The sequence below is a fragment of the Sceloporus undulatus genome, chromosome 6 (genome assembly GCF_019175285.1).
Source record: "Sceloporus undulatus isolate JIND9_A2432 ecotype Alabama chromosome 6, SceUnd_v1.1, whole genome shotgun sequence".
NCBI classification, from domain to species: domain Eukaryota; kingdom Metazoa; phylum Chordata; class Lepidosauria; order Squamata; family Phrynosomatidae; genus Sceloporus; species Sceloporus undulatus.
In genome coordinates this window covers 129,164,223-129,191,444 of record NC_056527.1, presented here as the reverse complement: position 1 = coordinate 129,191,444, position 27,222 = coordinate 129,164,223, and the positions used below count along the sequence as shown (strand labels likewise).

At 41.8% G+C, this 27,222-nt stretch overlaps 1 protein-coding gene across 5 annotated transcripts; it reads left to right on the top strand.

The window, feature by feature from the left end:
- The first annotated feature begins 6,813 nt into the window (after window positions 1–6,813).
- On the top strand, window positions 6,814–26,863 carry LOC121935327 (matrix metalloproteinase-17-like). 5 transcript variants are annotated; one of them, XM_042476737.1, is made up of 12 exons: window positions 6,814–6,924; window positions 9,185–9,304; window positions 12,194–12,609; window positions 13,417–13,549; window positions 14,688–14,865; window positions 17,660–17,943; window positions 18,691–18,867; window positions 19,732–19,822; window positions 21,202–21,284; window positions 22,810–22,962; window positions 23,963–24,106; window positions 25,016–26,863. In XM_042476737.1, the coding sequence occupies exons 3-12, from the start codon at window positions 12,421–12,423 to the stop codon at window positions 25,312–25,314; spliced, it is 1,731 nt and encodes a 576-aa protein (XP_042332671.1). In that variant the 5' UTR covers window positions 6,814–6,924; window positions 9,185–9,304; window positions 12,194–12,420; the 3' UTR covers window positions 25,315–26,863. The 5 variants fall into 5 exon arrangements, with proteins under 5 accessions (XP_042332671.1, XP_042332666.1, XP_042332668.1 ...); XM_042476732.1 differs by having other exon boundaries at window positions 6,815–6,924; window positions 23,849–24,106; XM_042476734.1 differs by lacking the exon at window positions 9,185–9,304 and adding an exon at window positions 9,015–9,116 and having other exon boundaries at window positions 6,815–6,924; window positions 23,849–24,106.
- The last annotated feature ends 359 nt before the right edge of the window (window positions 26,864–27,222 follow it).

The following is a 27,222-nucleotide window of genomic DNA, read 5'->3' as shown; positions in this document are numbered from 1 at the left end:
TGGGATCTTCTGTGACTAGCCAAGATGTCATTAGACTAACAGCATATAGCTGACTTGGGATATGCATCTACGCAGTCACTTCCACTTGCTTCTAAAAAATATTTAATGCTATTTTGAAAAATGCAGGAAGATTTTTGTAGAGGGCCTGGTAATCTGCTTGTTCCAGGTTCCCTTGGGTGTAGGCAGTTTAGGGCCAAGTAGCCATTATACTATGTATGTCAGTCCGGAACAGTCCTTCACTTTCCTTATAATGTAAGGCTTAGCTGTGTTTACAGTTAGCATTTTCTGGCCTGGAAAAACAGCATTGCTTGCTTGCTTACTCACTCAATGTCTTACGTACTTCTGTGTCTGACTGACTGACTGACTGACTCTCACTTTCACTCTCAGAGCTGTCATTCATAAATCTTAGTTTATTAATTGGATGAGTTTCAACGGGTGTGTACATATAAGATGGATGGTCTTAGGTTAGGTATTGCATCTTGTGCAATAGAGAAGAAGAAATGCCTCTTAAAATGGTGGTTGCTTTCTGTAGTTTTCCCTGATCAGTCCCAAACATAATTGATCAAATGTTGTTGTTGTTGTTGTTGTTAACCACCCTTAAATCGATTTCAATCCATGGCGAGACATCTCCAAGACTCCCTAACTGCTCTGCTTAGTTCCTGCAAATTCATACCCATGACCGTGATAGCATGTGGTCTTCCTCTCATTCTTCTTCCCTCCACCTTTCCTAGCATTATTGTTTTGTCCAATGGGTTGTGCCTTCTCATGATGTGGCCAAAGTACAACAGCCTCAGTTTTGTCATCTTGGCTTCCAGGGAGATTTCTGGCTGTCTGTGGGATCCTAAGCACTCCTCTCCAGCACCACATCATGAATGAATTATGGCTTGTACAATTCTAACTTTTGTTTTTAGTTATATATCTTTGCATTTTAGAATCCTTTCTAGTTCTTTCATAGCCCCTCTCCCCATTCTTAATCTTCATCTTATTTCCTGCTTGCAGTCCCCATTCTGATAGAGGAGATGTTGAATAATTACTGACCCGGTTGGCTCACTCTGTTTGGCCCGTTCTCCCCACATGCCACTCCGGCAGACTCTCTATGCCCCCACTGCTTCCTGGATGCATTTTCCCCCGCCATTTTTTTTTTTTACAATATTCATGTTTTTTCTACTTTTGCAGGGATCCCATACCCCTAATTCCTTTGCAAATTGATGGTCTACTGTATACAAGTATAGTTCTACTTCTGAATTCAGGGATTTTTACCTTTTTAGATTAGGAAAAACAGCAATATGCTTTTGCTATGGTTAAACACTTTGGACTCAAGGCCTCTCGCTGATCTATTGAAAGACTGTCTTGCACCTCTTTCATTGGGGATCTATAAGCAGATGGTTGTTGTTAACTTCCCTTGAGTCGATCCCATCTCGGGCAAACTTGTGGATGAGACACCTCCAAGCCCCCCCTGTTGTCCACTGCTTTGCTCAAGTCCTGTAAATTCATACCTATGACCTCCCTAATTCAGGCTATCCATATACCATAGGGTCTTCCTCTCTTTCTGCTGCCCTCCACCTTTCTTAGTTGTTGTTGTTGTTGTTATTATTATTATTATTATTATTATTATTATTAAGCTTTATATAGTGCTGTAAATTTAGTCTTATTGTCTGCATTCTGATAGATTAGAATGCCGAATGACTAGCCTGAGATGCTGGATTCCTTCCAATTCTTTCAGGCATCTACCAGTAGATCTCATTCTGTATTCTTCTCATATTTGACATAGGCCCACCTCTGTACCACCAGGTTACAACCATATTTTCACATTCCATTCCATTACATGAGTATCTTTAAATGTATGTATATTTATATGAATTGAGTGGAATATATATCCTACTTTTTGTGCAAATGCCCAATGCAGTTAATGTAATCAATCAGCACTTAAAATAATGCAAACAGCAGAGCTGTAAAAATGATATGTAAGTGAGCCTCTGAATTATGATGCATTACAATTCCAGTCATTTCTAGCCAGCCTAACCTGTGATGAGAAATTGTTCAGCGATGCAGTCTAACAAGAACTGGAGGGCCACATGTTCACTTTGCTGTGATAACTACACGTCATGACTTACACAGAAAATTGAAAAGAAGGACTAAGTATAATAAAAACTGAAAAGGAGGACCAGGTGTGTGTGTGCACACATGCACATGCGTGTGTGCATATATAGCAGAGCAGGCTGGATTCCACTTGGCAGCCATATGACATTGATAAAAGGAATAAAATAATAAAAGGAAATAACACACACGTCTGTGTAAAAAGTTCCAAAATAATCAGTCCCATGAGGCACTCGATGCTTTAGCTGCCAGCAGGAGAAAGGACGCATAGCCAAAAAGGTTCTCATGAGACACTTGCATCTGGAGTGGGGGGCCCTCTGATCCAGATATTTGAGAATTATAACTCCCATAATCCCTTACCATGGGAGCCAGCATGTAGCAATTTGCACCTATGACTCTAGATGCCAGGGTTCAAATCCCTGCTCAGCCATGGAAACCCACTGGGTGACTTTGAGCAAATCACACACTTTCAGCCTCAGAGGAAAGCAAAAGCAACTCCATTGAATGGGTCAGCTTAGGGTGCCATAAACTGGAAATGATTTGAAGGTGCACAACAACAAATCCTTTACCATTGGCCGTAGTAGATGCGACTTCTGGAGTTCAAACATCTGGAGGACCATAGGTTCTCCACTCCTGTCTTACATGCAAGCAGTTTCTTGGTTTGTTTTTTTTAAAGGAATTATTTCATACAAAGACAAATGACATGTGACAGGAGTTTCCCAGAGATTCAAGCAGAAGTCTCTTACATCACCTACTACCTGATTCATCTGGCAGGGACCGAACCTGGAAACCTCTCTGTGCAAAGCCTATGCTCCCTTCCCACCCTAAAGGAGCAGTGGTAACAGCAGCCACAATCCTGAGATGGGAGGCGTCTGTCCTCCCACAGCTGGCACCAACATCTAATGAGCTTCCATAGGAGGAAACTGTGAAATCATGTATGTCACAAGGCTTCCTAACGCAGGCTCTGAGACAATCCTCTTAAAGAGATGAAATAACATAATCCTGCGTGGGCCAGGCCTCTTCTTCTCAGGCATGGGGGCTCAAACATCTGGGATAACATTGTAATTGTGAACCACACAGTCCAAGTTATTTTTGTTATAGGGAGCAAAAGGGGGCACCTTCTTCTTGCTTTAAGCCCTGCTGAGCTGTCCAGATGGAGACGCTTCTGTCTCTTCTCCATCAGGCAATGAGCAAGATATGGGTATGTTTTGAAGGTGCTGCCTTCGCTGTATTTAGCTTACTTTGATTCTGAGTTGATTTTGTTGGAAATCTGGAGTATTGAACACACACCAGTCTATTCTACCTGTTTTCACATCCCCACTATGTTGTTCACTATATATCAGTGTCCGTAGTCTATTTCTTCCCCATGCACTCTTGCATCCCACCACTACAAAGCACAAATGTTTGGAAAAGGCTAGGAGGCAAAGGTGATTAAATAATGGTCTTTTGTGGAATCAGAAAATTCACAGATACTTGCAGGAGCAATGGGCCCTGGCTATGTGGCACTGGATTACACAAATAAGGGCTACTTGCTTGCGCAATGATTTATTTGGACATATGACACAAGAGATATCAGTGTCATCTGACTATTTACATGGGGCTCAGCTGTGAACATTCAGTGGGAGGACTGGTCCTTCCATTAGGCAGAATGAGGCACTGCTTCATATCCAGAATCATGGGGAAAATAGGACAAGGGACCTGTGAAGTCAACACCGAAAAGACACAAATCTAATATCTGAGATTAACCCAGAAATGTTGCCCTTTGATAAAGCAGAAGGAAGGTGCAGGAAAATGGAAACGTCCAATTGATATTTTAAAAATGGAAGACATTTGTTTTCACCATTTTTACTGCCCCCCCCCCATTCCCTTCTACTTTTGTGTCGTGTCTTTTAGATTGTAAGCCTGCGGGCAGGGAACCGTCTATTATCCCCTCTGTTGTAAACCGCTTGGATTCCCAGTGATTGGGCAGTATATAAATAAATCCTATTATTATTATTATGTAGAGAGATCTTGTTGCACCTTTGAGACTAACTGAAATAAAGAAGTTGGCAGCATGAGCTTTTGTAGACTTCAGTCTACATCCTCAGATGCATATGCATATACAGATGCGTATATGCATCTGAGGAATTAGACTGAAGTCTACGAAAGCTCATGCTACCAACTTATTTCTTTCAGTTAGTCTCAAAAGTGTGACAAGCTCTCTTGACATACTGATTCTACAGACTAATATGGCTACTGTATATCTTTGAATATTTTTACTAAAAAGATTGGAAACGGGAAAAGGGCAGAGCTTGGAGACATTTGGATTGCAACGCATAGAAGTTTGGACTACAACCCTTCATGTAGCATTAAAACTATGTTCCTAAACACTCCTAAACCCATGATTGGAAGATGTTAAATTTAAGATGAGCTCCCAGGCCTGGGTTTGAGATGTGCTGCCATGAGAAATGAGCCTCTTCCATACCATTGGCCCATGAGAATGGATGTTGAGTGCATTTTTTTGCCTTTTTCTCCTCCACAAAGTCAAATAACCAGCTTTTGAGGACATTGATATTCTTTATTTCTAATAATTAAAAACAACAACTTGGAAGGCAAAAATGTGAGAGAGATAGTCATCCTGTATCCCAGTATCTCAAGGAGCCCAAGCTTTGTGTCAATGAATAGTCTACCCAGGTCCCAGAGGCAAAAAGGCAAACCACATTTCCGTTAACAATCTGGTTTAAGAATTATTTGGGAGTGGGCTCACCCTCTCCCCTCCCTTTGGCGATCTTAGTGAGAAATAAGTTCCCCACAGTCTCTGTCACCATGGATATGACCTCCAGTCTAGCTGGGCAGAGCAAGGCCTCCGAGCAAATTAATGGCTGCATTGTCGGACATCATTGTTCTTCAGGGAGGCCCCAACTGACCCTGCTGCCCAAAATAGCTGCTTGGGAGGCATAGCTTCCTAAAATGTACACACCCCAGAGACGTTTCTCTCTACCAAGGCACCCAAACTGCTTCAGCTGTCCTCTATCTTTGGAGTGAATGAACACGTAAGCAAAGAGATCTTGTAGCACCTTTGAGACGAACTGAAAGACAGAAGTTGGTAGCATGAGCTTTCATCATAGTTTTATCACATGGGGGAGATCCTGTGCAAAAACGGGATTTAAATGGTAGAAAAACCTCACACGTCATCATTAAACTTGTGTTGACCCAAATGGAAAGTAAACAAAAGCCGCTTCTTTTTACATTCAGGATTTTCCAAAAGTAAAAAGCTTTGGTCTACTTTCCCCCATTTTCTGTTCAGGTTGACATTACTTTAACAGTGACGTCATATGAAAATCAACCCGCTTTTGCTCTTTTCCCCCCAATTTAAACCCCTGTTTTTGCACGGGATTTCCCCCATGTGATAAACACAATAGACTTGAGTTTATTTCTTCAGATGCATGTTTAGATCCAGCTGGACTCCTACTCCCCAGCCCTGGGGAAAAGCTCCGGTTGCTTTGCGAGGCTGGTAAGTGTCTCTGTTTGCCTCCCAGTCCCTTCCCAGTGCAATCTAATGAACTTGATTTTACTCTTACTCCCCAGGCCTGGAAAAAACTCTTCTACAACTTGGTCTCATAGCCTGAAAAACCCACAAAAAACTATTCTGTTTGGTGTGAAATGGCAGGAGGAGGTCAATGGAGAGGGGGTGACACCATGCGTTGCTGCACTGGATGGCACCAACCCTAGGGATGCCACTGGTTTGAAGAGCAGCAGTGCCAACCCCCTCTGTGGCAAACCCCCTCTGAAGAAAATTGCCAAGAGAACCCAGGAGCCGTGGTGGTCTCATTTTATGGGATGTACGAAAACAAATAACAGTACTTGCCCATAGAGAATCATTGGAGAATGCTTGCCCATAGAGAAATACCTGCCCATAGGGGAACATGTCCAAAGGAGGGTGACCAAAATGGTGAAGGGTCTGGAAACCATGAAGCCCTCTGAGGAACGACTGAGGGAGCTGGGGATGTTTAGTCTGGAGAAGAGAAGGTTAAGAGGTGATATGATGATAGCCCTGTTTAAATACTTGAAGGGATGCCATATTGAGGAGGGAGCAAGCTTGTTTTCTGCTGCTCCAGAGAACAAAACCCAGAACAATGGATGCAAGCTCCAGGAAAAGAGATTCTACCTCAACATTAGAGGAACTTCCCAACAGTAAGGGTTGTTTGACAGTGGAACACACTCCTCCCTCGGAGTTTAGTGGAGTCTCCTTCCCTGGAGGTCTTTAAGCAGAGGCTGGATGGCCATCTGTCAAAGGGGATGCTTTGATTGAGAGTTCCTGCATGGCAGAATGGGGTTTGACTGGATGGCCCTTGGGGTCCCTTCCAACTCTGTGATTCTATGGGGAATACTTGTCCATAAGAAATAATTGGGGATTGCCCATAGAGGAACATGGAGAATACTTGCCCATAGCGAGTCATGGGGATTTAATCCCCATGATTCCCTATGGCCAAAAAATTCCCTATGATTGTATAGGGGCAAGCATTCTGCAATGGTTCTCTATGGGTAAATATTCTCCAATGTTTCCCTCTGGGCAAGGAGTGCCATTCCCCTCCTTTGAGCTCCTTGGGAGGCTGAGACATCTCCTTTGCCTCTGAGGGACAGCTCCTGCTTGCCTCCCTCCTGCTGCCTTTCCTGGCGAGACGTGGAGGCTCCTCCTTTGGCTGCCTCCTGGCCCTGGGCGACCTCAGCCTCCTCCTCCTCCTCCTCCTCGTTCTTCCCGGAGAGGACGGAGGAGGAAGGCTCTGCCCTGCCTTTGCCTTTGCCTTGCCCTGGGACCAAGGGATGCTCTGGCCAGGAAGCCCCCAGGTAAGACCCTCTGGCAACTGGAAGAAAGAAAGGACCGAGTGACTAGACTTTGGTCCTCTTTTTCCAGGACGCGTCCTCCATTTCAGGCTCCCCTCCAGGAGGGATTCCCCAAAGGTCCTCCATTTGGAGCAGGACTAAGAAGCATAGATGGATATTTCCAGGAGGGTTTTCAGCGTTTGTTTGGGGATATCAAAAAGTCCTCCATTTGGTGCCAAGAAGCAGGGTCTGCTATTTCTATGAGTGTTTTTTTAAACCTCTGCCTGATAAGACTTGATCCTACTTTTCTAGGACGTGTCCTCCATTTCAGAACTCCTGTCCAGGAGGGATTCCCTCAAAGTCCTCCATTTGGGACTAAGAAACATGAATTGATATTTGTGTGGGAATATATTTCTGACTTCAAAGTGACCAGACTTTGGTCCTCCTTTTCCAGGACGCGTCCTCCATTTCACTCTTCCATCCAGGAGAGATTCCCAAATGTCCTCCATTTGGAGCAGGACTAAGAAGCATAAATTTCTGGGGATAAGGCTGCATCCGCACTGCAGACATAATCTGGTTTGACGCCACTTTGGCTGCCATGGCTCAGTGCTGTGGAAGTCTGGGGACTACAGTTGGTTCTGGCACCAGGGCGCAGCTCTGAAATGAAATGGAGGACAAGTCCTGCAAAAGGAGGACCAAACCTGGACGCCTTGTGTAGTTGTTGCTGGTTGCTGGTTGTTGTTGTTGTTGTGTGCCTTCTTCAAGTCGTCCTCAACTTATGGTGACCCTATCATAAGGTTTTTCTTCTTCAGAGAGGGTTTTGTCATTGCCACCCTCTGAGGCTGAGAGAGTGCGACTTGTCCAGGGTCATGAGTTTCATGGCCAAGTAGGGATACGAACCCTGCTCTCCAGAAGTCCAGCGCTCAAATAGTTACACGAGAGAAGTACTGTCAAATAAAAGCGGGTTATTTGCGTTTACTCCGGATCAAAATCGGATCAAAACTGGTGGCAAGTGGGGACAACGGACATTTAACCCAGTCTGCAATTCGAAGTAAATCATAGTGGGAACGAGCCATAGATATTTTTAAAGTCTCACTTTGCACCACAGCAAAGTCTGTTCTGAATCCCACAAGGATGGCATCAATCTTTTAAAAGCACACACACACACACACACTATAAAATAGATATATATATATGAATGAATGAGCTATACAGTCAGTCCTCCTTATCCACAGATTTTTTCTCCATGGATTCAAGCATCTACAGCTTGAAAATATTCAAAAAAGTATAAATTCCAAATAGCAGACCTTGATTTTCCATTTTATATTAGAGACACCATTGTCCTTTTCCATTATATTTAATGGGAAGTGAGCATCCATGGATTTTGGAACCAAACCACAGCAGATACCAAGGGCCCACTGTATTTGTGTGTGTGTGTGTAATGTGTTTTATTATTTCAATAACTACCTCTTTTAATATTGTAATAATTTAATTCCTTTTTAATGTATCTTTTTCAGTGTTTTTAATTGTACTGTTTTTTAATGTTGTGAAGCCGCTGTGAGTCCAAGTTCTGGGAAAAGAGAGGGATGCAAATAAGTACAATAATAATAATAATATTTAATAGAGTGGCAAACAGGTGTCGGACCAAGACTAAAGGAGATGGAAGCCAAGTTGTTCTGCTATAGCATTTTCACAGTTAGTCCAACAAAGCTTTTGTTAAATGTCCACCTCTGAAACGCACCCATCAAAACTCCCCCTGCCTTTCCTTGGTGACCCTTTAATGTACAGGCGAAATATATACGCAGCTACATGCACCCCCATCTATATTTGAAAGAGGCTTTCTCTGAAATGAGCCTCAGAACTCCAGGTTATTAAAGAAGCACATTTAAAAAAAGCATTGCCAGAAGCAATAACAGTTAAGTGCAAAGCTAGGAGATGTTTGCAGCTGTTTATTAAGTTGTGCAAAGCAGATTAGAGCAACAGCAGAAGCAGCAGCAGCAGCAGCGTCTCTCCAGCCTCCAAACTGGGCTGGGCTCTGGTGGGATGCGGAGGGAAAGGAAGGGGTCTTTGTCCCACCCTAGAGATGGTCAATTCAAGCAGTCCTATTCCCACAGAGCATCTTCACTTCTGCCAGTGGGGATCCCTTTAATGGAGCAGAGGAACTAAGGGACCAGTCAGGAGATGAAATGGATTTACTTTTTAGCACATTGGAACATGTGAGTAAGAGTTTGCCTTTTTATGATGCTAAAATGACTAAATCAGGACCACTCTCTTAAATTCCCAGGAGGTTCTTCCATGCCTACAGATGGAATAGAGTGAATCGGAGGCTGGAACAAAGGAAAGGAGGAGGAGAGCATCCTGTTGAAATGAAAGGAGCCTGAGGGATCTCTCTCCTTCTGGAGAAGTAACCATCATGGACACAATAGGAGGGATGGGGCTTGGTGCGGGTGGAGAGCAGGGCAGGGATGGATGGACAGGGCACTCAGACTATTTCCGGTCTGCGTCCGTTTCTCATTCATACATCTATTCCACTTCAGTCGTGTACGAATCTATAGTTTTCACTTTAAAAAATAATATTGGAATTCACATTCAATTATCCATTTTTTTAGGTACATATTTACTCACAAAGTGTTCTTTTGCAAAATTAGATCTCTTTCAAAGCATAACATGCATATTTTCCTCATTAATTTTGGCATGCTTTTTGAGCTAAGAACTGCATCATGGAATATCAAAAAGGGTGAAGTATTGGTCTAGAAGGTGTGAAGCAAGACCCATGAATATTTCTAGCGAACTGGTTCTCTCTTATGAATTTATAAACTGAATGCAAAGTCATCAAAACCAGCTCCTTTTTACTTTTGCTAAATTCTGAAAGTACAAAGGAGCTTTCTGTTTGGATTATTTTTGAGTTATTTCTCTTTCATGCCATTTGACAAACAACACCCAGATTTTAAAATCCCATTTCTGTATGGGATTTTACCAATTCGCCCTCCTTACAAACAGAGACTCAATAGCACAGACAAAATATAAGTAGGTATAGCTATTAAAAGCCAGTGTGGTGTAGTGGTTTGAGTGTTGGACTATAACCCTGGAGATCAGGGTTCGAATCCCTGCTTACTCATGGAAACCCACTGGGAGAAGTTGGGCAAGTCACTACAGAAGTAAATCTGTAATACTCCAGTTTGTCATAGAGAGAACTGAGGCAAATAGGTAGTGAGGATATAATAGAAGGACCTGCAGTTAAATCCCCTAGTAACATAATGCACAAATCGATGCTGGAATTCCTGGTCTTTGGGAATAGAATTGTTTCAGATTGAGGATACTCTAGATGGCCCAGAAATGAAGCTTCTTTTTGTCCCCAAACAAGAATTCATTTCCCCAAATGACATTTTCCTTCAGTGCCCACATTTCTCACATTGTAAAAAATATTGCTCACACCTACAACTCTTATATTTGCTTTGTTCATGTTCCCTTGCTAACTTTGCCTGCTCCTTTTCTTTTGATACCCAAACTATATTTCTAAACAAGCAACTGAATTTTTAAGTTACTGCAATGGCAGAAATTTTAGGACTGAGGAAAAATTTCATTTCAGAATTTTTATGGAGGGCCAATGTCCCCATTTTGCTCCCTCATGCGCCACTACGATGCTTGATCACTGGAGTTGGAGACAATGGCACAACTTAAAACAGGAGAGCTAACCAAGTTATAATGCCCAGTCTTTGAAAGCAACAAACACTTTGGCCCTATTGGGCTAGAAGCAATGGGAACCAGGTGCCTGTGTGACCTACCAGGTATTTGGACCAAAAAGTATGCTTTCTGTTTGAAAAAAATAATGCCAAGGTGTGGCTGCCCAAAGTATTCCTGTGCCCTTTTGCTCAGGGATCAGTTTGGCCATCTTTGGTTGGAATGGATTGTGCAGAATTGGTCCTAATAATATTCTCTCACACATAGACATACATGTCATACACATCCTCAACCCATTAAAGTATAAGGAGCAGACATACAAGCCTTCTGCTCACAGTCTTCCCTACTATGGTGGAAATATGGTATTTCCAAAATACAGTTGCAGTCTTCTGTAGTGTTGGTAGCATTTTGATTTTTATAATAAATAATAACCAATTATAAATTTGGCTCTAATATAATGTAATAGGCACAGGAAAATATGATGCAAAAAATCCACAAAGGCTATAGTGGAGTTCTGGCATTTTATCCTGTATTATTTTTGTCAGCTACCAGAAATCCTGAGGCGAGGAGGATAATATGCTAAGAGCTGGGCTGGCAACTCTTAAGTATATTTCCTTGCAATTCAGCAGCTTTCTCTTCTCTTGGCTTCCTTTCCTTGTAAATCTCTTATTTCTTCCCCTAACTCAATCCAAAGTAAACGGTGAACCCTGCCATCATTGCCTTTCAACACTCAAGAGCTCTTTTATTAAGATGGATTTGATATATTTACCTATCATCCCACCTCTCCTCCAAGGAGTTTTGGGCATTGGGCATGGTTTCCACTCAGCCCCAACTTTATCCTCCTGATAGCCCTCCGGGAGAGGCTTGGCTATAAAAATAATGACTGAATCAAGGTTTAACTAGTGGGCCTTGTGCAAAACCTGGAAAGGTTAGTTTTAAGACTCCCAGAATATCAGAGCCAGCAACTACTGTAGTCCAAAAAGAAACTTTTTAAAGCTGATTTGTGGCTTAATGGAGGATTTGAGCCTTGTTCCCTGGCCCTGATCCCACAAGCAGGTAAGTGCACATACCTTTTCAACAGTCTTTGATTCCACCCACCCAGAAAAAAACCCATAACATTTGTGACTTAGTAATAGTAAACAAAGATTTGATTATTGTTGCATAAAACTACTTGAAGACTTTTGGATGTTTTCTATGGAAAAGCTCATGAAAACCTCCTGCCCTCACCTCATTTATTGACCTGGTTGACGTTCAGAATGTAAACTTCCCTCTTGAAAATCGGTGCAGTGTTGCAGTTAGAATACTAGACCAGAAGCAAGGATGAATGGATTCAACTACCGTACCCACAAAACAATGCAGCTTAATGGTTGATATTGGGGCGGCCACTCTTTCTCTGCCTGCCCTGCCTCACAGCACTGCTGCAAGGGAAAAGTCAGAGAATCAGTTATGCGGCCTGGTACTTTAGCGATACAGCAGGATAAAAATGTAAAGCACAAATACATGTGGAGTAGAAGAGTTTGAAAATGGTGATGTTAATAGTTAGGAAGATTATATACTTGTCAAATGACTCAGTGAAAAACAATGATGTGTTTTTGCCATTTTTAACACTTAGGCTCAGACATGGGAGGCAACGCTTTCACCTTGCGAAATCTTAAGAGTTTTTGCACCCAAGAACCCACCTAAGGGAGACAACAGAACTGGAACTGGAGCTGACTGCAAGGCATCCAGATAAATAGGCAAGATTGGCTGAGCTGCAAATGTTTCTTTGGGGATCTTTATTTTAGACTTAGAAGAACCAGTGCGCTGAGGCACCTAACCAAAGTATCACGTGCCACCTGGATGGAGACTAGGAAAGCCTCTTTGCCTAAAAAACATCTCATGACGCAGCATTACCAACTGGAGTGCAGGGAAGAGAAACTGTCAGCCACCTCTGTGTACTTGGTTCTCTTTTCACTACTACTGCTTCTGCCTTTGCCATCCAATGCCAATCCTGTGCCCACTCCTACAGATGAAAGTGGAGAGATAGTGGTAAGTAGAGGAAGAAGCAATATTAATTTTCTAGCTTAAAAATGGGTTCCTTGACACTTAGCAAAATCCTCTTGGAAAGAATTTTGCATAGAGGCAAGAATTTTGCAGTTTTAATCAGGTATTTACACATCCTAAAATGTTGCAGAAATATGGGTGGGCGGGTGGGACGTTGTGCAAAATTTGTGGGTTTTCTTGGGCCGGGATGCATTTATTGCACACACAAACACAATGACTTAAAGATAGAACCACCTGCTTATTTTTCAGTACAGATTTTTCTTGGGGTGCATCTACATGGGCCAAAATAAAACAATCTTACCTAGTTTACAAATCCAATTTCTAGGACTATTGGGGCCGAATCCAAGCCTTTTCCTTCATTGGGGGCTTATCCTGGGTTTGAGCAGAAAATCAGGATATTTTCACATGCCTGTGGACTATGCTCCATAGTGATGTCAGTGTGAGGCCAGAGGGAGTAGTTCAGAAATACATACTTTCCCATGCATGAGGGAAATGGGGGGAAACCTGGAGTGGCCATAGTCTTGTGGCCACGCATATTGCAATTTATCAGAAGGGATGGATTTCAAAGGTAGAACTGTGTATGTTCAGTTCTCCTGAACTCACCTTGGTGTGTGTAGACAAGCCTATGGTCACTGGGGATTGGGAAAACCTGAAGGTAAATTGGATTTTTCTCTCAGTTTAGATGCTCCGCAGGTGCTAAACTCATGAAGTTGCCTGCTAACACAATATTGTTCCTAGAAGGGAAAGTGCAGCTATATTGACCAGTGTTCCCTACCTGTCGCCTCTACCTAGGAATGGCTGATGCAGTATGGCTACCTTCCTCCATCTGATCCATCAACAGGCCAGCTGCAAACGTGGGAGGCAGTGACAAGTGCCATCCGGGTCATGCAACGTTTTGCAGGCATTGTGGAAACTGGGATCCCAGGTATAGTAACAATCTGAAGCATTCTACTTAGTAGCTCAGTGAAAGTATATGTTTTGCTTGCAGGGGCTACAAGTGGCAGGCAGACTGTATTTAATCTCAGGTTTAATTCTTATTGAGTTGGAAAACCTACATTGGGGCTGCATCACTTTGGAATGTAAATGGGAGTTTATGTAACTGAGTGCTGTCTTTTTACCTTTGTGAGAACTGGATGTGGTTCTAGGCCTCCCCAAGAATTCATTTGATGCTGAACACCAAAACACATTGCTGTTATAAAATAAGCTTTACTGATGGTGCAGTAAGATGGTACACAGAAGAGAAGCATCCTAGCCCTTTCACTGACAGAGTTCATCAGCATCCTCTTACAATCAGTGGTAGAACTGGGGCCCAAAACTAAGTCTTATCAGACTACCATTGGCCAGTAATAAAATTCTCCATTGCTCACTATATGGGGCACTTGGACTGGGGTGCACACATACACTTCCCTCGCTCCATGAGGGAGGCTGATGGAAGATATACTCCCAAGAATTATATAGGAAACGAAACACACAAACATGACTCCTTTCCCCTCTCATTGCTTTGAGAACTGTGCAAACAGATAAGCAAAAAAAGAAAATTTACTCTCCCAGACTGTTTCCCAGCCTTTATATCTTTTTACAACTTCAGACTTCCAAGCTCATGCAAAACGTATCAATGTTACTAATACAAATTAACTCTTTCATACCACGGCACACCTGTTAATGTTTTACCATGATGCCAAAAAGGACTCCAAAACCTATCTGCCTGGTGGTAGTGGTCCAAATCACTGCATGCTTCTGTAAAAGAATGCCTTTCAAATAGAAAATTGGCATGGTGAAAAGAAGGTTAGATAGACTGTGAATGGGATGTATACATGAAAGAATATTCAATTAGGTAAATCCTCACCTTTGGTCTGAACAGGTACACTGCAGGCTGAGGTTTATCACTTTAGTGAGTAATGGGTCTGTACTATCTCTACTCTCAAGATTCTGCATACTGTGCAGTCCAGAAATAAAACCTCTTTGGAGCCATAAGTGATGGCACCTTGGCTTATTACAGTATTTGCTTTATATTTCATTGTTTATGGCTGCCTTTTATTTTTCTTTCCCTTCAATTCAAAAAGATGATGCCACATTGAACCTGATCCGAATGCCTCGCTGTTCACTGCCTGATGTTACCACTCCTTTCCCAGAAAAACTTCCTTTGAGGGAAAAAGGGAGGAGGAAAAGGCAAAAAGGGAGGAAGAACCGCAGCAGAAGGAATGCTGGTTCTGTTTGGAATAAGAGGAACATCTCCTGGAAGTAAGATTTGCATGCACACACCTTGGGAAGATGCATTGCATCTGGATTGGGGACAGGATTTTGTATTGGCAGTGGTGTGGGAGGACGTTGCCTTTCCATACATGTCATCTGGTCCATTCCTATTTGATTTTCTCAAGCTCATCCCACTCTCACTGTCTTGGCCAATCTTTATCTATTTGCAAATACATTCTCCACTTGTCAATCATACATTCTCTGCTCGACATTCCACACCTGTCAGTCATGCTTCATATATACCATGGGCTTTATTTACCATACAGAAACATTCAGTACAGTATAGTAGAGAAACACAAATTGCTTTACAAATTGTGTAACATCATCCTGGCCCATGAACTTTTGCTAGTAGAGATGAAGCAGCAAATGTCATCTCCTGCTCACTCATGAAAAGCCCATGATACCAAAAACCGGGTAAGATATTTGTCACATGTGGCAGAAACTCCCATCAACTCCTCTTTCTGTCCTTGCCAGAAAAAATGCAATGCCAACAAATAATTAACTGTCTTCTGCCCTTTTATAGTACCCCAGATCTTCTGTTTTCACCCTGCCTCATTCTCTCCAAACATGTGGTTTACCCTGTTTGAAGTTCCTGTTCTGCAAACAGAAGTGAAGTGATTCACTTTTTGCTAATGTGAAAGAGAAATGCAGTTTATGAAACCTGGGACGATTAAATATGCTAGTGAATGGGATATCATACTACAAACAGTTAAACCTTTCATCAGAAGAAATCCCCCACAGAGATTCCAGGATCATTGCTGTGTGATGTATAACAGCCATGTAACACCAGTATGTCACTCAGGCACATGCAGAGCAAAAGATTAACCAGAGATTGGCCAAACAAACCAATCCATCCCTCTGAGTTTTAATCCAGCTTTGTTCTAACTCATTTTTTCTCAAAAAATGTTTTAAAAAGGGCTCCAAAATACTGAACCACTGCTGTACAGATGCAAATATGTCTTTGCACAGAATTAGTCTGCGAGAAAGAGACAGCAGACAACAAAGACGTCTTGGGTGTTTTGGGATTCTATGGAGAAGTGAGTGTGTGTGAGAGGGAAATAGCAAAAAAGTGTATATACCCTATACACATTTTTTGGACAAAATTATGGGAACTACAACCAAATGTTTTGACCCTGATAAGAGTGCTGCTGTGCAGGATCCCATGCAAAATGGTTCTGTTTGCACTCAAGAGATAGCAACATGTTTACAATGGTTTATATTGGGTACCCTCAGATTCTTTTTGATTTATAGTGACCCTAAGGTACATCTATCATGAGGTTTTCCTAGCAAGAATTGTTGGAAGGGGGGGCTGCCACTGATTTCCAATAATAATAATAATAATAATAATAATAATAATAATAATAATAATAATTTATGTCTCCCGCTTCTCCCTTCGGATCAAAGTGGGATTACAACAGTAAAAACATCATAAAATACTTAGATAATACAAAATACATGAATCAAAAATAAAAAAGGGGAAGAGTTGTTACAGTATTGCTCACAATTGTAAGAATTGAGTCATCATATTCAGATGTTCAAAATCAGATTAGAGGAGATCCGTTGGATAGGCCCACCTATCTCAGAAAACATGACTTGCTCATGATCACCCTCTGGTTTTCCATGGCTGAGCAAACTCTGATCTCCTAGAGTCCTAATCCAGCACTCAAACTACTAACCATGCTGGTTGTAGTGGACAAAATTCATCCTATAGCCTTCATTCAGTCCCCAGGCCATTCCTGTGGCCCTAGCTTTCGTTCACCAGGTGAGCTGACTGAAAGAAACATAGTTTAAAAAAAAAAGATGTAAATCTGATTTTAATTCAGTTTATTGGTTAATATGTTTTAGCATAAACTGTCTTGCTATTTTTAGACTGTTTAACCTGCTAATGTAATTGTTATCCTCCCTGAGAGCTCTTGATATAGGGAGTTTTATATTTAAATAAATTAATAAAGAACTTTTGTCCCTGTTCAGGCCATAGACATGAGACAAAACTGAACCTGTTGTTTAAATCTTGTTAACCTGAGGCATGTTTATGGTATATAATAAACCAAAGTGCATAAAAATACAAGAGAACTGAATGTTTCTGGAAAGCAAAGCACATAATATGCAGCCAAATTGTTCATATCCTGCAAAACTCAGATTTGGTAATGAATTCCAACTGGAGCTAAAAATGCTAAAGTACCATAACTTAACAATCATTGGTGCATGAAACATTTTGCTCAGCAATTGGTGGACCACTAAACTGCATAACAAAGTAGCAGGCAATTGCTTTCCTTAATGAGACAATCAATTACAGCCCACTAGACTCCATGGAGAGAGAAAGCGTTCAGGCCCTGGGAAGTGCAGCCAAATTTGTCAATTGATTCCAATTCTAAAGTGTCTTGCTGGCTTACCATCTGTTTGGATGTTGAAACAGACACCATTCTGCATTAGAGCTATCACATGGTAAACTTTAAATGGTTGCATTTCACAGTTACTTCATTCCACTCTATTTAATTTCTGGATGTGTGGTTTGCCACAGTGGGAGACAATATGCTAATTATGAGCAGGAATCATGTAGCACTCCAAAGTCTGTTGGACTACAACTTTCAACATTCCTCTGCATGGATTAGGACTTCTGGGAGTTGCAATCTAACAGTCTCTGAAGTGCTACATGGTTCTTATCCTTGTGCTAAACAATATAGGTTTTTAAAAAAATGTCTGATCCAGCTAGGGCTCCTAATGTTTCTTCCATACCAAACAAGGCAGGGGTTGCATTCACCTCACATGATTTCTTCCTCAGGGTGAAGATATACCCACGGGAATCCCATCTCAGCCGAGAAACCATACGGACATTAATGTATTATGCTTTAAAGGTTTGGAGTGAAGCCACACCTTTGAACTTCCATGAGGTGGGCAGCCACACTGCTGACATCTCTGTGGAGTTCCTCCGGATGGACCATCAAGACGGTTACCCCTTTGATGGTCCAGGTGGAATGGTGGCCCATGCCTTCTTCCCAGGAGACCCCCAGAGGGCTGGCAATGTCCACTTTGACAGTGACGAGGAATGGACCTTTCGTTCACCAGGTGAGCTGACTGACAAAGGGTGGGCTGAAAAAGGTAAGGAGTAACTTAATCTAAGGAAGAGGAACGAGTGAAGCCATGACAGCAGAGGTAGTGCTGTCAGCCATAAGATGAATGTATCTGCCCTTTTGCCTTTCCCCCAGAGATTTGAAGAATGCAGCTTGTGTCGTGCTCAAGGTAAGTTTACCAACAGGAAGAATGAGGCAATTGTCTCAGTTGGCAGATAGAAACAAGAGAGGCAGCTCCCAGACAGTTCCTCTTGAGCTCTGTCTGTTGGAGAGCAGAGCAGTGAATGCCAAGCTCCCAGTCTGGCATTGGAGAGGGTGCTGTCCTGTTGATGAGGAGTCCAGTCAGCTTCTGTAACTGGAATGGGAAGTTGTGCTATCTTGTCATGTACCTCAAGCAGCAAAATGATATGGGCCAACTCTGCTTAGGGTTTAACTAATGGCTAAATATGAGGAATTGTTGAAGGGAAGGGCTTTTAGCATGCCACTTTGCTTGCTTGTTTGGGCAATTGGAGGTCATTACTCTGCAGATTCCTTTCTGCACTTGATTTACTTTGACTATTCTCTCTAGCAATCTGGGTTACATGGATAGGTTAGCTATCTGAGTTGCCTGTGGGAAGTGATCAGGTTCAATGTCATTTTATACCGTCTGATTCAGTGACTGATCTGCCTGGTGCTTTCTTTGTTATTTGTTCCCCCATCTGGCATCTAGTATCTGATGAATCATTCTCTCATCTTTTGACAGATGACTTTGGAACTGACCTTTTTGCAGTGGCTGTTCATGAATTTGGCCACAGCCTTGGCTTGGCACATTCCCCTTCCAAGCACTCCATCATGCGTCCTTATTACCAGGGCCCAGTGGGAGACCCACTGCAGTACCAGCTGCATGTAGATGACTGTACGGAGATCCAGAATCTTTATGGTATGTAAAGCTTTAGTGTTGGTGATCTGCATTAAAAAGGACCTCATCCAAGTCTCTATAGATGGGAAAGGGGAACCTGAAGCTCTCCACATATCGGTGGACTCTAAACACTACCAGCTCCAGCTAGCAAGGCTGTTATTCAGGGATGATGGGAAGTGAAATCCATCATGACTGGTGCTCCAAATATTGGACTGTAGCTCTAGTCAACCCTATTCAACATGGCTAATGGTTATGGAGGATAGCAATTGCAGAGCTATACCTTGGAGTTGCCTGCTTTGGCTCTAGTCTAGAATATAAACCAGAGTGTGTCAAACAGGAGTCTTAAAAACTGTGGCAGTCAAAGAGTGATCAATTTTGAAGGTATTCTCTGAAACCAGTGTAAACACTGCTTTCCACTGATCAAATTCTGACAGCTGAATCGAATTCAGAGTTGTAGGGTTTTTCTGAGCTCCATAGAATAATGCTTATCTCATCTTTCTTCCTATGACTTATGGTCCTAACAGACCCTTCCCAGCACAAGTAAGGAAAAAAGCCAGTCCCAAATCTGGATGAGTCAGAAAGTGTATGAAAATGAAACCCTTCTGCCTGCTAATTTGACAGGTGAAATGGTTTGCTTTTCCTTCACTGACAGCAGACACTTTTAGCATAAGGATGGGGAAGATATGACCCTACCAAGATAGCTGGACTGCAACTCTCATGTTCTCTCATATTTGGCTGTGTTCACTAGGGCTGATTGCAGTTTAAATCCGGCGATGTTGGAAGGATGATACATTTCCATGAAGGATATTACAATAATCATGCTCCCTCCACAATGCATTTACTAATATTCTCTTTCACTCTTTTTATCATGCACATAAAAACCAGGGAGCAGAGTTCTTCATCCCACAGAGAAACCAGAGGTAACCTCGCTGCTCCCAGATCTTCTCTCTCTGCCTCATGATTTCCCTGCCCTCAGGTTAGAAAATGCCTTTTGAACAATATACTTCATATGGATAAATAAAAGGTTGTCTGTGTTTGTAGTCTGTCTATACATCTGTCAGATAACTTTTTAAAAAATAAAAATTCCCAGATCTTTTAGGTCTTAATTGCCAGTTCAAGACCACATCACATTGAAATACTTTGCATGATAACAAGAATAACTTACAACAACATATTTTTGGTAGAAGAATGAATTACATCTACTGTGAGGATTGCAGCAAAGCAGTGGAGGGGGTTTAGCAGATGATGCCATTATCATTGCTAGTTAAGTAGTCCTGGTACCACAATTAAGGAGCCCTATCTCTGGTATTGTACTGAAACAGAGTGTTAGACTAAGACCAGGGAGATGTGGGTTTAAATTTCCACTTGGCCATGAAACTGACTAGCTGACATTGGTCCAGTTACAAAAAAACATGTCTGGATAGTGATATCTTGGTATAAAAAGCTGTGTATGTGTTCATGCAGTTCATTTGTTCTTCGGTTTACAGTCAGGCTAACACACTGCAAAGCCTTCCACTATGGATAGTTTTTTTTTTTCCTGCTGAAGCCAAAAAACTATAATTAAGAGCTTTGGAACAAGATAGATATCAAGCCAGCTTCAAACTGTGGTTTAACAACCTGGCTTACTCTAAACTGTAAGCCATTCTTTCCAATTCATCTAAAAGAGACTAATTAATGAGAGACTTTCTACTTTGTTTATTCCTATTGTGGAATAATAAAGTGGAGGAGCTGGGTATGCACCCAAAGGCTCATTCTTATCTTGGCTTTTTCACCTCTGAACTCTTCTTATCTTTTTTATTCCAACTGGAATAAAGGTTATTCAGGAAATGGCTTTTAATAGGGTCCTGTTATGTTTTAAATTGTACAGTTTTTGGCTTATGTATATCCTTTTTATATTATCAATTATTTTAATAGTTTGATTCGACTTTAATTTTGATTGTTTTTAACTATACTGTAGTTATTTTAATTTGTAAGCTACCTTGAGTCCCATTGTTGGGGGAAAGGCAGGTTATAAATAAAGCTCATCACCATCATCATCTTCTCCATCGTGTGCTCTAACCTACCATATAGGATTGTCATGAGACTAAAATGTGAGTGGGAGAACATTACATACTTTTAAAAACTCCTAGCAGATAAGCAGTAATGTAGTAGTAGTAGTAGTAGTAGTAGTTGGATATATTGTATTTACATGGTTATTTTGTAAGCAGCTGCTTCATTGGAAGGTTTCTGATACTCCATGGGAGTGATATGGAAGATTACTGAAGAACAGAAGTCCAGTATTCCATGCTTTTAAAAAAGTACAACACAGAAATCACGTTATGTGAAATGTGATCTCCCCCCCTTTCTTTGTTTCAGATCAGACAGGGAATTTCCTGATCGTTGTGCCTCTAATGTCGATGCTGTGGCTCAGATCAGAGGGGAAACATTCTTTTTTAAAGGTCTGTATATGAACATAAAGTTGCCAGACTGAAAAACTGGCGAGGGCTCCTGTACCCTTTAATGGTTGTGTAGTAGAGGGAATTTCAGCAAGCGTTGTTCATCACACTACCAACTAGCAAGCAACACCTGCTGAAATTCCCTCTTTACAGAACCATTAAAGGCACAGGAGCCTTTGCCCATTTTCATTCTGGCAACTCTAACTGAAAATTAGAGCTTTCATTTACAGAAGAGCTCATTCTCTGCATGTAAAAGCTCCATGGCATCTCCAAGGAGGACTGTTGGAAACATTATAGAACAATCAATGTAGACAAAACTGATGGACTAATGATCTGATTTGGTATAAAATATCTTCCTAGTGCAGATGATGCCTCCTTCAGAAATAAAAAAACAACCCTCTACTATGTAGAATAAATGCAACACTAAAATATCTAGCCCAGAGCTTGGAGCTGGTGGAAATTTCTGCTAAAAGGTGTAGGTTTTAAAAATGAATCCAGCCCCTGTGCTGATTCAGTTAGACATGAACCACTATCACACAGGGTATGATACACTCCAGTCCAAGGTAATGTTCGTGATGCTTCTTAAGAATGACAGGCAGAATCAGAACAATCTAAATCTAGTCTCCGATCAAATATTAAAAACTTGCAGATACAGATACATGATAACCTATCCTAACCATAAAATAGGTAAAGCCCTGGGAAATCATCATTAGCCTCTAAAAGAAACAAAATAAAAGACTTTCATTAAAATAAAGAGTGATAAATAAATTAGGCAATGTGAAGTCAAAGGCTTTCATGGCCAGCATCCATACTTTTTTTGTGGGTTTTTCGGGCTATGTGGCCATGTTCTAGAAGAGTTTGTTCCTGATGTTTCACCAGCATCTGTGGATAGCATTTTCAAAGAAGATGCCAGCCACAGATGCTGGTGAAACATCAGGAATTTTAGATGGCAACTACTGTCTAGAAATTATATCAGTGAAAATCTACCCGGCTGGTGTCCTCCCTTCTCCAAATATTTACAAATAAGAAGTTATCAACTGAATGGAAAAATTGTTGGTAGTACTGCAAGCAATAATTACCAAACAGTAATTTGTCAATATTTATAATTTGCTATCCAGGGTTCAAATTCTCACTTGATATAAAAACCCACTGAGTGACCTTTGGCTCACAGACTCTCCGCCTCAGAGGAAGGCCATGGCAAACCACCTGTGAACAAATCTTGCCAAGTAAACTCCATGATAGGTTTACCTACCATGTTGTTCCCATTTCGTTGGAAACGACTTGGTCACACAGCAACAATCAATCAATCAATAAACAATAAATTAACAATCAATAAAAGAAAACGTTCTCAGTTAACATAAAACTAAGAAAAGCCTCAGACAACCCTGTACTAATTTCGCCTTAGGGTCACCATGAGTCGGAAACAACACAAGAAAGAAATTTGTCATGGGGAGTTCTCAAAGTTGCACCTTCTTTTCAGGTTGTATTCACAGTTTCTTTCTCTGTTCTGTTTTCTCATCTATGGCAGGTCAGTACTTTTGGCGTTTGACCCAGAGTCGGCATCTCACCTCTCTGCGTCCAGCCTTGATCACTGGTTTCTGGAGAGGCCTCCCATCTACCCTCCGCAAAGTAAATGCCGTTTATGAAAGGCATACAGATCATCGCATCCTCTTTTTCAGTGGTAAGAGCACTTGTGTATGAGGTGACTGGGCTTACTTAAGAATATAGGATTTTTTACTACCGCTCCCAGAATCCCCCAGCTAACACCGTCTGTTTGATTTCTTGAGTTGCAATTCAAATGTTATTTGAATTAAGAAAGTGGTTACATAACATTGCTGTTATTTCTTATTTGGACAGTGCGATGTTGCTCTTTGCAAAGGAGTTCATTTTTAACATTTTAAAAAATCTATACTTAAAAACACAGAAATGGCAAAAGAAATATCCCCAAATTACTACATTTTAGAAGCTGCAATTTAGAAGCAAGGGTAGCAGACAGGGGATAATGGTTAAGCTAGTTTGGGAATATGATAGTTATAGTCCTACATATCTGGAAGACACCAATTTGAGAAAAAGTGTTCAGTGTCTAATGATTTGTCTCAACACTTGTAAAATATGCATTTTTGCAATATGTTTCTCAGAATATTCCATCCAATATGACCAGTAGTCCAAAAATTAACATTTCCAAGTTTTGGTTTTGTTGGGTAACAACATTTTGTTCCCATCCCAACCCTGTTTCCTTTAAACATTGCTAAACTTGCAAATACTTCTTAAATTAATTTTGCCTGTATTTATGTTGGACTGTATTTATGCTCCATCATCGGTTTTGCCTGTATTTATACTCCTATCATCCACATTTAGCATGGCTGGTGATGGTGGGAGTTGTAGCCCAATATATTTGAAAACAACCGAGAAAGACTGAAATAGCCTCTAGTTCATGAATACTTATGGCATAATCTATCTTTAAGGTGCCACAGGACTGTGGAGGGAGGATTTGGTTTAGTAAGGTACCTTTAGTGATGTTTTTGTCTCTCTCTTTCCCTCTCTCTCAATCTCTGTCTCTGTTTAAGGGCCTCTGTACTGGGTTTTTAAGGACAATGGCGTGGAAGAGGGTTACCCACGCCCCGTCACAGACTTTGGGCTGCCACAAGGGGGCATTGATGGTGCTTTCTCATGGCCTCCAGACAGGAAAACCTATTTCTTCAAGGGAGATCTTCACTGGAGCTATGACGAAGCCACAGGACACATGGAAGAAGGCTTTCCCTTCCAAAGAGCACCTTGGGAGCCGTTCCCCACATCCATAGATGCTGTGCTCAGTGAAAATGATGGTGCGTGATGCATCAGTTTCTCCTTTATTCCTCTTGCAATGACACTTTTTCAGAGCCCTGCTTTGAATTTTTTCAACTCACTATCTGGAGTAGCATGCAGCTCTGTCTAGTGCCTCTCAAACAGTGAAATATCTTTAATCTCACTATCTATTCTACCCTTTCTTAGTGGTTTTTTTTTGGGGGGGGGGCAAGGGATATATTTATCATTCTGTTCCATCAAATGTTGAGAAGTCCCATGAAAAAGAATGGCCTGGCAAACACATAATGATTCGCCAGGGCTGGGCAACCTGTGGCCTTTTAGATATTGTTGGACTGAAACTCCATTATCTAATTGTGATGAATGATGGGTGCTATAATCCAACAACATGTCTAGGGTTACATGTGCTAAGCTATGATTCAGTGCCACATGAGCAAGCCTTGGCAAACCCTAGCAAAGCTGTGGGTTTGTATGTTCCTCCTTTTCCACTCTGCCTTTTGCATGACTGCAAGGACAAAACCAGGATTCACTTCTAGTTTCTATCATTTTCAGTTTATCTTTACATAGAAACCAAGAGCTGTATTTTTAAACCAAACTCTTTGTGAAGTTGCTGTCCAAGCTCTTGTTTAACATTACATGGGAATGCAGCTATTATCAATCTGGCCATACCCTTAAGAAAGCTGCTTCTACTCCTAGTTTCATGCTTTTCAGCCCTGATCAAGAGAAATAGAGGGAATGAGGCATCTATTCATAATAGAAACATCTGAATTTCATTCATCGAGCACTGCAAGGCTGTTTTGAAACACTTTCACAGTTTTGCTTTGATCTTCCAAACTATTCTATAATCTGCCATTCCTGTTGCTCAGTCTGTAGTGCTCTATTAATTTACTACTAATGCCCATCCTTCTCGACACACTTTTGTCTTGCTGCAGGAACACTCTATGCCTTTAAAGGCAAGGAGTACTGGAAGTTTGACCAGCACACTCTCCAGCTCCAGGCAGGCTACCCTCGTTCAATAGCCAAGGATTGGCTGGACTGTTCGAGTGAACTCTACCCTCCCAGGAGCATGCCTACCAGCCCTGCTTCAAGAGCTGAACTTCATCCAGACTTGCGTGGTCCACAGCTGGAGGTTGAGCACTGTGCGTGCTTTTGTTCTGCCTTTAAAGCACTCTCGTCAACCTTGCTTCACTGCCTGCCTATCACTGTCCTGGCTCTGCAAGGATTTGCTTAGGAAAGGGGGGGGGGGGAACCCTGCCCTTGCTCTGTGAGCATCATTCTTCGTGCCAGCCACAATTGTCATACTACTGTGGCAAGATAAAAAGAACAAAAAAGAGAAACATCCCAGTGAAACAGGATGTAGTGAGCAAGTAGAATGCAGTTCCTTTGGGGTGGGACTTTTGTGCATGGTTGGAAAGCATTCTTCAATAAGTAGCTCTTTGGTACAAATGAAATGGGAAGCGAAGGTGAGATCCTACAAGATCTGGAATGTCCCTCCACAATGGAAAAGGATGGGAACAGGGCTGGGAATTGTCTTGCCTTCCAGATATTGCCGAATGGCATTCCTCACCATTGGTTTTTCTGGCTAGGGCAACATAGACTTGCAATTCAGCAACTTATTGGGGGCTACAGGGTTCCTGACTTCTGCTTAGAAGAATCCATGAGCATCTTGTATGACAATGAGGGAGTCCTCCAGAAATTTTGAACTTCAGCTACTTCAGATCCCATCCAGTATGACCAATGGTAAGAGTTTCCAGAACTGAAATCCCCCCCAAAAAACACAACTGGAGACTTCCTTACAAAGGTTGAGCTTTACTGCTATATGGAACAACTGCAGCACTTTTTGTGGAAGACCTCAAAACCAGCCCTCCCACAGCCAACCTTTTGTGTCTCAAAGCACCTCTTAAAAGCAGAAGATGGCAAATCCTTCAGCAGTGTTTTAGCCCCTAATCACCTCTCCACAAGCATCTGGCACCTTCAACAGGCCTGCTTTTTGGGAAACCATGAGTCATTCTAAGAAAGAACACAATGGCAAACACTTTCTTGTGGTTGCTCCATCAGTGCAGCTGTGCTGTGATTCAGAATCACTTGCCAGGATCTGCCTGGCTGATCGACAAAGCCTCATTGTGGCCTAGAGACTGTAGAGACTCTTGTTGAAAGAACTGAATGGTCTAAAGCCGGAGTGAAGCCCTTTCTCTTTAAAATACAAATTGAAGAGAGAGAAAGGGAAGGGTGTCAGTCAACTCACCACTACTAGGCAGCTTACATTTTTTGTTCTTAATAGGGATTTTAATGGTAACTTGACATGTCTGTGACCCCTTCTGAACAAGCAGACACAAATGCTCTATTTAGTACACCCAGCTTGCCTTTCTTGGATTGGATGGGGCCCATAACAAGGTTGGACAGAGGCATGAAAGAGGGATCAAAAGCTATGGGGATCGAAAGCTATGGGGATATGTTGACAGGTATTACTATTAAAAGCATGTAAAAACAATTGGTACATTTTGATTTAGTATGATTAACCAAACTGTCATGGGTGTAGGTGATAAACACACCCAAAACTGCCAGAGAAGGAAGGGGAAAGCTGCTCATAATTAAAAAGCAGCAACCAGGACTTTTGTCAGTTGTTTTGGATAATTCCACTTCTCCTGTACTTGGGAAGGCAGCAGAAAGACAAGGCACTTTTTCACACCACTGCAACCCTACAGTATCATAGGGTTTTCTTGGCAAGATTGAGTCAGAGGAGGTTCCCCATGGCCTTCCTCTGTGGCTGAGCATGTGAGTTGCCCAAGGTTGCTCAGTGGGTTTCCATGGCCAAGTGGGGATTCAAAGCTCAAACCTTCGTCTCCAGAGTCATAATGCAACACTCAAACCATTACGCCAGGCTGGCACTCTGTTATTCCACTATTCAACCAATTTTTAAAAAAATAATTTAAAATAATCTTGATTCTTCTTGGTTCTTGGGAACTTTTAGGAATCCTGGTATCCACCTAGCTCAACCATCAGAAGCATCCTGGGTTTCCCTGCTGGTGATCCCAGGGAAACCTCAAGGACAGAACAAGGAAACCACAGTCCTTCTGTGCCTACGATGCTCCCAACAAAGGGGAACAAGTCATTCACTTCCATAGTGGGATGGGGGGGG